Source organism: Lissotriton helveticus, chromosome 7 (genome assembly GCF_964261635.1).
Source record: "Lissotriton helveticus chromosome 7, aLisHel1.1, whole genome shotgun sequence".
Lineage (NCBI taxonomy): Eukaryota > Metazoa > Chordata > Amphibia > Caudata > Salamandridae > Lissotriton > Lissotriton helveticus.
Window position 1 is genome coordinate 1,851,287,521 of NC_136068.1, and position 12,497 is coordinate 1,851,300,017.

The following is a 12,497-nucleotide window of genomic DNA, read 5'->3' on the forward strand; positions in this document are numbered from 1 at the left end:
AGTCACATGTTATGGTTGCTAGCAGACACCCCAGGGGCCTAAAATTAAAACGCTTCTTTTGTAATTGCGCGGAGGTATCAAGGGTACCGGTTTTTACATATCTTGGGGTCATTTTTTACGAAAAAGGTACTTGGGGACCTCAGCTGAAAATTAAGTGTAACGCCGTAGCTAGGTCAACGGCAGCGTTATTGGGCTTCGCGAAGTGGCTGGGGTCGAGACCTATGGAGGCTCTTTTAAAGGTTTATAAATCTAAATGTCTGACTATAGCCTCGTATGGTGCCTCACTGTGGGGCTTTTTACCTCAAGAAAAGATACAGGTAGCAGAAAATAAATTTTTAGGATCCCTACTGGTTGGTTCCCCAATCTACCCCTACATTCTCTTTGCACTCTGAACTGGGGCTGGGCTACGTTATTGATCAACTGAAAGTTGCCCCATTGATTTGCTGGGTAAAAACTTGGTTGAATCGTGAGATTACACTAAATCATCTTATCTTAAGAGACTGTATGTCAATGGAAAAGGTTGAAAGGGTTCCCTGGTTAGTCTATATCAAAGAAATGTTTTTAAAACTTGGATGCCCAGAAATGTATATGTCACCTGATCTTATTAAAAAGGTGGATTTGAGCTGGACTAAGAAAAACTTTTTGGGTATGTTATCACTGGAACGGGAGGAATTGGAGCTGAAGAAACCTTGCGTCAGAGCTAATTATGTACTGTTAACTTCATTGCTCCTCGAGCCATGCCTAAAAATTGCTACAATCCCCTTTCATTGTCATCTCTTAATTAGATTTAGGTTCAGTATAATTAATTTCTCTTTGGGTTACTTTCCAGTTTGCGGCAAACCTGAAACTTCCATCCCCTGTAGTTTTGATAATTTTCTAATCAAAGACATGATGCACCTTATTATGTTTTGTGAGCACTACGCCGACATTAGGAAACAGTTTTTAGTACCATTACTAAGAGAGGCTGGGTTCGTACAAGTTAGGCCCGCCCTCACCTATTTACAACTGTTAAGTAGTACTCGTGTAATTTTTGGGGTTGCTAGCTTCTTGGTGGCCGCAGTACGGAATAATGTTAAAAGAACTGCGGCTCGTAATCATCTTGTCTGATTTTATCCCCTTTTAATATTGTATTTACCTTTTATTATGGAATTTTACTATTCTGTGTATATTATATGATAAATTTGCACCTATGATTGTATGTATTTTTAGGTATGAAATGTTTATATTTGCTTTTATGATTTTAAGTAATCAAATAACTGACTGACTGATGGGCTATATTACTTATCCTGTTCTTACACCAAAGTGTTTTAAGTGTGGTAGTTTCTCGCACTTCTCCAACTATCCTCATTGCTTTGCCAAGGAGTCAATTTGCAACAAATGTGGTGTCAAAGGACACTATGCCAGGGTTTGTAAATCATCCATCAAAACTCGGAACCCAGAGAAAGGAACTGAGACCATGCGTTGGGTAAGGTCTACGTAGCTGAGAGAGGAGACAATCTTTTGGGATGGAGACACCAACCTGACCTAGATATCATACTTAATGCTAGTGCACAAGATCCCAGGGACCAGGTTATGTTGGTGGACTATGAATATGAAGGCCAATCTTCTAGTTACTTTGAGAAATTTCCAGAAGTCTTCACAGATACCTTGGGATGACGTAAGGGGTTTGAACATCAGATTGTTCTCAAGAAGAGAGCTGTACCCTGTGTGCATAAAGTCAGAAGGGTGCCCAATATTATGATGGCACCATTAGAGTCTGAGTTCAAAAGATTATTGAGGCAATAGAAGGCTCGGAGTGGTTGGCCCCCATCGTTTTTGCCCCTAAAGATGGTGGTGCCAGCGTTAGGATGTGTGTGGACTTGAGGGGTCTTAACGGGAGGATATGGGTAGATCGCCAACCCCTACCAAACAACTCTGAGTCCCTTAGCATGCTCAAAAGAGCACAGATTTTTTGTGTATTGGACGTATCGTCCGCCTTCCACCAGATACTTTTCCACAAGGACTCAAGACACCTTACGACTTTCGTTACGCCTCTAGGAACTTACCGCTTCCTGAAAATGCCTTTTGGGTTGGCATCGGCGGCGGCATGCTTCCAGAGGGTGAGGAAGATGGTTCTGAAAGAAATACCCAATATCATGTTCGTTCAGGAGGACATTTTGTTCGACGGGAAGAACGAGGTTGAACACAGCGTAACTCTGAAGTCTGTTTTAGAGAAGTTGAAAAAGAAGGGACCTACTGTAAAGAAACAAAAAAGTTGTTTGGCGTTGAGATCAGTCACTTATTTGGGAAATGTATCTCTGGTGAAGGGATTCAACCGAAGTTAGAACTTGCAGAAAGTATTGTAAAATCTTCTGCACCCAAAGATAAAGATCATGTCAGGTCATTTCTAGGACTGACCGAGTTCAATTCCAAGTTTGTGAAGGGATTTGTCAGTGTGACTGAACCCATCAGGGCTTTCCTTAGGAAAGGCACACATTTTTTATGGACAGATGATTGTCAAAGAAGTTTTGTTGACATTAAAACTGAGATTGGGAAGTTGCAAACCTTAGGGCATTTTGATGTCAACCGGAAAACTGTGTTAACTACTGATGCCAGTCTCAAGGGGTTGGGGGCAGTGCTCTCCCAAATTGTGGATGGAGACGAGAGGACGGTCGCTTTTGCCTCTAGGGCTCTTAGGGATGCAGAAGTCAACTATTTGTGTATTGAGAGAGAAGCTCTGAGTGTGTTTTGGGCTATTCAGCACATTAAGTTTTATCTTTGGGGCATTCCATACCTGGTTAGGACAGACCATCGTCCCTTAATTCAAATCTTTTCATGCCGCCATTGTGAGCATATCACGCCCAGACTCAAGCGCTGGAATAAGGGTTTACCTGTAAATAGTAACAAGTCTGCTGACTGCCCTTCACATTTACCTGTTGAATGTGAGCAGAGTGAGTCCGACATTGAGAATGTTTGTTGGGTGGCTGAGTCAACCATGTCTGGTGAAGAATGGTTGGATGGTGTAAAGAAGGATAAGATTATTTCTTCCCTCAGGTTGTGGACGAGTCAAGGCTGGCCTGACTATAAGACTTTGGACCAAGAAATGAAGTCGTATTGGTCTGTGAGGGAAGAGTTATCATTTTATGGTGGTTTTTGTCGTTTCCCAAGAGATGTGTACGTTTCCTAAAGATCATCTTCAGCTTGTAACCACAACAAAAATTAACAAGGCCCGCTGGGGCGGCCGTTCTTTCTCCCATGCTGCGGCCAAACTTTGGAACTCCCTCCCCCTCTCCCTCCGAGGAAACAATAATCTGTTGTCCTTCCGAAAGGTTCTTAAAACGCACTTGTACGTAAAAACATGTTGATCTACCCGGTGCCCGCCACAAAATCAGTCTCAAGCGCTGCGAGGCCTCCGGGTAGTTATGCGCTATATAAGTGCAATTTTCATTTCATTCATTTCATTTCATAACATCATTCATCAAAAACAGCTCTATACACGCCCCAGGCTAATGGTTTGACTGAGAGGATGAACCGAGTTGTCAGAAGTTGTGCTCAACGTGCTTTTGAATCTAAAGGGTCTTTCAATTGTGTTTTGAGGGATACTTGGTGGGCACACCGTACTACTCCCAGTGTGGTCACACAAAAATCACCTTTTGAAGCCTTTAGAGGAAGGAAGGCGGTTTCTAAGTTAAACCGAGTTTGGCTGCCTGCTTGTATTGAAGGTGGCATTTCTGTTGAGACCAGGCGTACCAGAATTTCTGAGTATCAGCAGGAATACAAATCTAGTTATGACTCTAAGATGTGAGTGAAGAAGAAAAAATGGCATCTTGGTGACAGGTTTATGGTGAAAAATCCTGGGCATACTTCAAAAGGGATATCTAGCTTCTTAGGTCCCTTTACCATTGTTGCCATTAGGAAGAATGTGGTGAATGTTAAAACAGGTTGCATATGGAGCATGTCTAGACTTGTGAGATGTACAGGAAAACTTTTGGATCCACCTCCAAGTTTATATCCTCAGTCCTCAGATGTGAATGTCAGCTGCAAAGAAGGTTTTTCTTCTGGAGGATGTAAAAATCTGCCTGTGAAGTTAAAGGACTATGTTTTATTCTAATGCTATGTTGTTCTATATTTATGTTCCTTGCAGGATTTTTGTGAGATATATATTCTGTTCTGCAGTGTTTCTCTTATCACTTATTGCTTGCAGGGTCTTGTCGCAATTTTCCTTTTATTGTATTTTTACTGTTTTGTTTCCTATTCTTGTTTTTTTCTCTATTGAAAGGGGGATGTGTTGTAATCTCGGGGAAGGTTAGAAGCCTGCTATGTCATGTCTAGAAATTGGCTGTGTCATGGAACGCAGTGATGCATGCCTCTTGGCAGATCTGGCATTCCAGAGCTTAGTATCCTGCTGTACAGTTGGTGCTGTGCGTTCATGCTGAGATTCATAATTTAATACATACACTACAACCTCATGTGGAAGATGCTTTAGTCCAACACTATGCCAAAAGTTTGACTTCTTTGTACGTTCAGTCCTTACCCAAAAATCCTAGGGCAATTGTGCTGAGGAAAAAAAGGAAGAACCCTGCTCCAGAAATTGTAATCACATTTCGGTGCCAGCGGGGACACTGAGGGCCACCTGCAAGATATAACAAGTGTATAAGTAAATTAGGTAGACAATGACACAAAGATCAAAGTAGACATCATAATGAAACAAACAAGTAGTAGCAGTGGCAGACAACAGATTTTCCAGACAAGATAACTACATTAGAAAGAGATGTGCTTGAACTATGTTGATGCTTTTCTGCATCTAAAGGGCTGATTGATGGACCGGGCTTTGTGAGAGTGTTTAACCCCTTGGGCGCGGCCGCAACTCTGCACCTGTGCGGCGTTTTCCGTAGTGGGTGGGTTCATGACGACCCCCAGTCGTCATCAGCACACGCCCACCGCGGTGCATGACGGACGGGGGCCGTCATCAGCACCGAAGGGGTAAAAGGCGAGAGCCCTTAACACAAGGTCATGCAATGCCAGAGAAATCCTCTTGGAAAATCCACACAGGACAAGTTATCCAAGATAAGGTTCAAAATGCAAACTATGAAGGTTTATCAAAGGTTAACAATCAATACAGAAGGCGAAAAGGCAGTAGTTAGTCAATCAATTTGTAATTTTTAAAATGCAAATAACTGTAGAACATTTTTGGCCTCTGATCCAGTATCCTAATCTAGTCAAAAGCCAGCACCATTTATGGTCCAGCACAAGGCAAATTAAAATTAAACAACATTTGCCATGAGGACTGCTCAGTAAAGGCTGGAGTGAGAAAAATGCAAAATATCTGCAGAATGGTAAACAGACTAATATGGAGTCTGCTCTCAAAGAGGGCCGGAGGAAGACTTGGCTCGTTTCCCAGAGTTTTTATACACTTTTAGACAAAGAAACTGTACAGTCATTTTGATCTGATGAAGAAAGTTACATCATTACCCAATAGTAAAACAGAAAACTCATTACATGATAAAATGACTTTTAATCTACATCTATTGATTAATATTGTTTCATACCCTACAACTAAACATTGCATTTGTGACTCCCTAGTAATAATTACTAAAGTGCAAAACTATTACTTGTGAAATCTGCTACCCTAACTTCTTGGGGGTTTTGTATTTTGACAAAAAGAGCTCAATAATGTTTTCTTTACTCTGCATGGGCAATGTCGGAATTAAAGCATGGCACCTCTTTAGCAGCAGAACAATAGAGAGAATGGCTCTAGCTGTACAAAGATTAGGCATACCGAATATTTGTGATTTGAATTTGGAAACAGCTATTCCCAATGTATGAAACTCATTGCATTTTATTTAGTGATTCTTAGTGTGTAACAAATAGAGCTTTCTCATGAATATTAATGAGGTAGGTTGCAATATGTGACCCACTATGATTTGCTGGAATCACCGGGATAGTGGCCTGCTGGGGTCAGCAGACCACCATGTCTGTGACTGCTTTTAAATTAAGCAATCTAATTTTTTCAAACGCAGCCCGTTTTCCTGAAAGGAAAACGGGATGTGTTTAAAAAGAAATAAATGAAATGTTTAAGTAACATTTTTTAAGAGTAGACATTGATCCCTTGGACCACTGCCTGCTCTTAAAAAATATTTTTTCAGCCATTCTCAAAGGGGAAGGGATCCATTAAGTACCCCTTACCATTTGAGAATGGGTTCCCACCAACTTTGAGGTGACGTTAAATTTTTTGCAACTCATTTCTGTCGTGAAAGATTGGTACATACCAATGTGAAGTAGCATTTGGAAGGGATGCCCTAAATATGGTACTACCAAATACCGATACACAATCCCAAATTCCGATTCGATAACAGGTTACCGAAATGCAATTTGGAGTTGTACATTTGGAAATGCCTTTTTGAATTTTGCCAAAGGCAAGATTCTGCACATGGGGGAATTTGTGACCTAAAAAATGCTTCGTCCATCTAGCCCAAAGTCTTACTATTCACCAAAGCTGGACCAGGACAAGTAATATATTGATGTTAAAACTATTTGTATGAGCATTGTTGCCCTTCCAGTGAACTAAAACAGGCACAAATGCACTGAATCACCAAACAATATAGGGGGAAATATGGAGATTGCTGGAGGGTTCACCAGCCAACCATGTCAGCATAGGTTATAGCCTCCACTCTCCTGTTGGTGGATACCCTGCTAGATTTCAAGATTCCCATCTGCTTGGCAGGGATTTCTGTGCTATCGGTGGAGCTGCGACGGTGGTGGATCCACTATAAACACCGATTTGCTGTAGAACAGATGCATGTTTGGTGCACCAACTTGGCATATTTTTTTGTTTTTTTTTAAAAAAAAGAGTTGTGTTTTAAAAACAAAAAAAAAATGTCCAGGAGGGTCATTTTTTTTGTTTTAAGTGTTGCAGATGAGACTGTCCCTGGTAATCTCACACAGTAAAAATATATGTCTCTAAATAGGGTGGTTGTTCTGATGTACATTGATCAATGGCCATGTGGCACATGGCCGTCAGCCAAAGATTTTCAATGGCGGAGCCAGCTGAGACTCAAAAGGTGTAAATGTGGCACTTAACCCACCTCCCAATCGGCTGGGATAACTGCGAGTTTGGCAAATGTGCCATCCCCACTTGCTGGCAGGGGGCTTGCATTTGACAATTTCTAAATACCTCCCATGACACCAAGAGATGGAAAGGAGTGAATTTGAAAGAGAGCGAGTTACCTGTCACTTGCACAGTTTTCCAAGTAGCACGATGTGCATGTATCTATACGTGTAATAAAATATTAACCTTTTTCTCACACGTAGCACACAAAAAGCTGATTGATCATTATGAGTTTTGCTCTAAATCAGGCACAAAACGTCTAATGTGCAAAATGCTTCATGTGCACTTCACTGTTGCACCAGGTTGCTGCCAAGTTTCTGGAATTGGTTTAGCATTTTTGGGAAACATGAGGCCCCATGGGTGTAAACAATTTTGATAGACATTGTGTGCCTTGTCAGTTGCATGGTTTCATCCTAGCAAGCTGTAGATGCTTTACCCTTAGCTCACCACTCGACAATCCTTCATGTGTGCTAAAGTCTATTTGGGGACATGGAATGAGGCCCAGGCTGGTCTTTGAGGTCCAGAGGGGCACACCATAGGTTAGCTCTTTTGTGAGCATGTCTTCTGTCAGTTTACCAAGGTGTGGTGCACCGACAGTGGTCACAGCAATATGATTCTAGAAGAAGGGCAGGTCTTTTTACTTTACTCATTTACCCTTTATCTCATTTAGGGAGGGGCAGACCTTTAGTATTCCACTTATCGAGCCCCTGTTGACTCTAACGATGGAATACCTCCTCTAATGGCAACTCCCACATTCAACCAACCCCATGCCATGCACAGCCTTTGCCCCTGTGTGGCGGGTGATTAGCTACAGGGCCTGGCTGCCAATTCTACAAAGGCACTCAACCTGGGTAGGGAGGAACGCATCTCCTGGGCTGATTTCAGCCTCCAGGACCCTATCTCCGATGGCCTGCACATTTCTTCAGAGGAGGGGGTACGTGACTCCCACCTCAGGGCCATATTTGGCCCTGGGGACTATATCCCTTGGAGCCCATCCCATAAATGATGCAGGAGGAGGAAAGCAGCCCACTTCCCAAGACCAATTTTGACCCTTGGGACCCCTAACTCTCGGGGTCCGCCCAGTACATACTGGACCCAATCTCCTGGGGTCTGGGCTTATTCTTAAACCCACTCACTAAAGTGGGAGGGGGCATGCAACCCCCATCCCGGACTAATATTGGACCCAGGGACCTCATCTCCTGGGGCATGGCCAGACATTAAAGGGGGAGTGGGGCAAACAGCCCGCTCCCCGTGCCAATATTGGCCCCAGAGACCCCATCCCCTTGGTCCTGGCCAAACACTAAAAGGGGAGGGGGCATGCACCCCCCTAAGACAATATTGGCTCCTGGGACACCATCCCCTGGGCCCTGGCCAGTAACTAAAGGGGGAGGGGGAACACAGGCCCCCTACTTGGGCCAATATAGGCCCAGGGACCACATCACCCAGGGCCTTGACAGACACTAAAATGGGAGTGGGGTATACATGTTGAAATTGGCAATGTATATACACATAAGCGGCGTTCATTTGTGTTCACTGTACCTCTTGTCGTAAGCAGAATGGGTATTGCAAAACACTGACTGTGTTATCCCGCTAGCATAGACGCATGCACACATATATACAACAGCCATTTTAGGTGCCATGGTCTCCCTGTTCGCGATCGATCATCAGCGCCCTTCCCTGACCCTGCAAGCATCCCCCATGCACCCTGACCGCCCCCGCTCTCACATGCACAAGTCATGAACCCTCCCCTCCCGCATGACTCTGTCTCTGAGAATCACACCCCGCGCCTGACCAACACCTCCTTTCCTTCCATGAATACCCCTCTTCTGATAAACCCTCTTTTCTACGCTCGATTTTCCACACTGATCCTTCCTTTCATGAATATCTCTCCTTTGATGACCTCTTCCTCTGAACCTAATTGTCTACATGGACCGCTGGTCATCCCTTAGCCTGAGGATACAGTTTATTGCCCACTACTGTATGCACTTGCCTCTCTTGAAAGGAGCCACTATTGATCATGACCTCCCCACCCCCTGAGATTTGCTCAGGCGCACACATTCCAAAGGAATCAGCAGAACACTCAGCTGTGTGATAGCCCCCTCCCATTGTATGAGGGGTAAGGGCCTCTACTGTTGTCATGTGTTGGAATTGTCCGGAACTGGGGGGGTGCCGGGGATGTCATCCTCATACTTCACAATGTCTTTGTTGTAATAAAGAGCGTTCCCATGTCTTAAACCAGTGTATAAAAGACCAGGCCTCAGAGAGGCTGACAGAGCACCTCCTGAAGACACTATGAGAGTGTCCGAAATGACAGGCTCTCCTCATGAGAAATAAAACTCTGTTCTTGTTTTCCTGCTTCCAGCGCCCGTCTCTTTATTTGGTAAATATTCAAGATGGGAACTAAGAGGCGTCTTGCGCCAGCAGCCTGGGCATCAGGAGCGTTATGGGCTGACTTTTTCCACATACAACCATACCCCCAGGCCAATATTGGCCGTGATTACCCCATCCCCGAGGCCTGGCCTTATTCTTAGGGGGAAGGAGGCATGCAACCCTCTACCCGGGCCAATATTGGCCTCAGGGTCGTCATCCCCTGGGCCCTGGCCAGTAACTAAAGGGGATTGGGGCATATTGGACCCGGGGAACTCATCCCGTGGGGCCCAGTCAGACACTAAAGGGGAAAGGCCAATAATGGCTGAGGTGCTCCTGGAGCCTTGCCAAACACTAAAAGCGGAGAAGCATGCAGCCCCCTCCCTGGGTCAATAGTGGCCCCAGTTACCCCTTCCCCCAGGGCCCAGCCTTATTCTTAAGCAGGAGGCGGGCATTCTGCACGTACAATATGGACCCGAGAGACCCCATCCACAGGCATGCACACTAAATAAAGGGTGAGGGGGCACGAAGGCCCCCTCCCCGAACCAATATTTGACCTGGGGACACCATCCCCGGGACCTTGCCAGACACTAAAGGGGAGGGGGGAAGCCGCCCCACTCCCAGGGAAAATATTGTCCTTGGTTGTTCCATCCTCCGGGCCTGGCTACTACATGATGGGTGTCTGGAGCCCACCCAGGGCACCCACTGGCTTTTGGTGGTGGCCATGGGGGAGCCCCAATTACCCTGCAGCTTCACCTGGCTTCCAGCCTCTTGCGTGATCCAGCATTGCTCCCACCCACAAGTAGCAGCTTAAAATGCTGCTCCCTGCAGACAAGAGCAATTTTTTCATCTGTTTCACTGCCCGCTTCACAGTGCTGACATCAGCAGTGGATCAATACAACTCACACACTCATAACACAGTGAGACAGAAATGCTCCTTGGGCGGGACAAACACAGGTGTACGGAGGAAAGGCATTGAATCAGCAGCAAGGAATTCAGATAGACAAGAAAGTCATCAAATCATGGGCAGTGGGCACACACAAACTTACTGTAGGGGCCTAATTACGAGTGGGTCAGTGTATTAAGACCTGTGGTTAAACCCTTATATATGCATGGTTCAGAATTACAAGTTGGAAGGTATGTAACATATCCAATAATTATCAGATGCGCCAAACAATTCAAGATAATCTTCTACGCAGAAGTGACTACCCCTACACACGAGATGCACCGAGACACAAGCCCTCATCACCAGCCGACTGGACTATGGCAATGCCCTCTATGATGGAGGTCGCCGCACAACTTCTGCAGAGACTTCAGACCTTACAGAATGCAGCAGTCAGACTCATGCTCAGGCTTCCCTGATAAACCCACATCACAACCCACCTCAGGAAACTCCACTGTGTCCCCATACTGAAGAGATGCTAATTCAAGATGCTGACCCACGCACATAAGGGTCTACATAAGCAATGACCCACCGACATTAACCCCTGCCTGAACTTCCACCAACTATTATAAGACTATGCTTCACCTCCCTGTCACTTGCCCACACTCCCTGTATCTACTGAAGCAGAAGTAGAGGATGCTCCTTTTCCCACATTGCAGCAAAGACCTGCAACAACCACCCCACACACCTCTGACCCATCACCTCACTTCTGGAATCCCGAATGGGCCTCCAAACCTGGCTGTTCCAATAATCTTCTAGGGCATGCAAGCGGCTGTATATCATTTCTGGTGATTAGATGCGCTTTAGGCATTCTGATTGATTGATTGATTGAACCTTCATTCATTTTCAGCAGGCCATACCTCCCAAAATTTAACAGGGGAAGGCCAAGGAGGCTAACGACATGCTCCACCACTTCCTTGTACATATACCCTATAGTGATGCACCATGGTGTAAAGGTGTGTGTGAGCACTATCATAGGTTTTGTAATAGAAGCACACCCTTCCAGTACAAAATGCTTCCATATTTGTATGTGAGCTGTGCTGTAGGATCTCACAAGCAATGGTTTGAGGCAAATTAATCTTTATCCAACTTTACTTCCTGGAGCAGGCACACATTTTTGGGGACCAAGCCGTGCCCACATTGCGTAGTAACTAGGGCTTTGCATAAAAAGAAAACAAGGATGTTTACATGGAAACACTGCTGCACTGTCTGTAGGATGGCACCTTGTTGCAAAATAGTGCAAAGTAATGTAAAACGTAACTTTTTGTTATTATAGAGTTACTTTCCAGCCCGAATCAGTATGTGGGCTGGAATGAAAAGCCCAATTCAAGCCTGGGGTCGGTTTGCATCGCTTTTTGTGGTGCTACACCCTAGATGTATAAAGGAATGAGCAAATTGGGCTCTGGCACAGGGCCCCTAACTTTCTAGGAGCCCCATCATTAAGCTTTCAGAATGGTCTCAGAAAATGGCATAACACAAAAAGTATGGAGCCTCCTTCACAATATGAAAAGGGTCTCCCAGGTCTTCAATATCTCATAAACGTTCAAATACTTTGCAATTAATGCCCCCCCCCCTGAAGGACTGTGGTCCCCTTAAAGGTTTGGGGGGCACAAAGAGTATTGTCTATGTCTAAGACTATAATTGCTTAGGGCTTAAATGAGCAGAACATGGATGATAAATTTAGAGTAGCTTCGAGCATTGGGCCCCAAATTATGGGGCAGATTAGGATGGCGGACGGACCTGCGTCGGTCCGCCACCCCAGAGTTGGAGGGACCGTCCGCAGGGGCAGCGGCGGTCCCTCCATGCAAATTACGATGTGACCGCCACCCTGGCGGTCACATCCTGTATGAATAACATTGCGGCGGGTGCTGCTTTAAGCAGCACCCACCGCAATGTCAAAAATGCATGTATTACATTTACATGCACAAAGCGGCAGGCACAGCGCGGTGCCTGCCGCTTTGTGCATGTAAATGTTGGGGGTACCATAGGTAACCCCCATGTGCACCCCCTACCCCCCGACACCCTGGGGGCCCGCAACGGGCCCCCAAAAGCCAAAGTCCACATGCTTTTCCACGGCGGAAAAGCCGCCGCGGAAAAGCA

At 45.2% G+C, this 12,497-nt stretch overlaps 1 protein-coding gene across 1 annotated transcript in view; it reads right to left on the minus strand.

Annotated features, from left to right (window-relative positions):
* The window catches only part of LOC144767770 (killer cell lectin-like receptor subfamily B member 1B allele C), a 126,169-nt gene that overhangs the window by 65,833 nt on the left and 47,839 nt on the right, over positions 1-12,497 (minus strand). Inside the window, exon 2 of the mRNA XM_078651152.1 lies at positions 4,514-4,612. Coding sequence (XP_078507278.1) covers positions 4,514-4,612 — 99 coding nt within the window. The remainder of the gene's footprint in view (positions 1-4,513; positions 4,613-12,497) is intronic.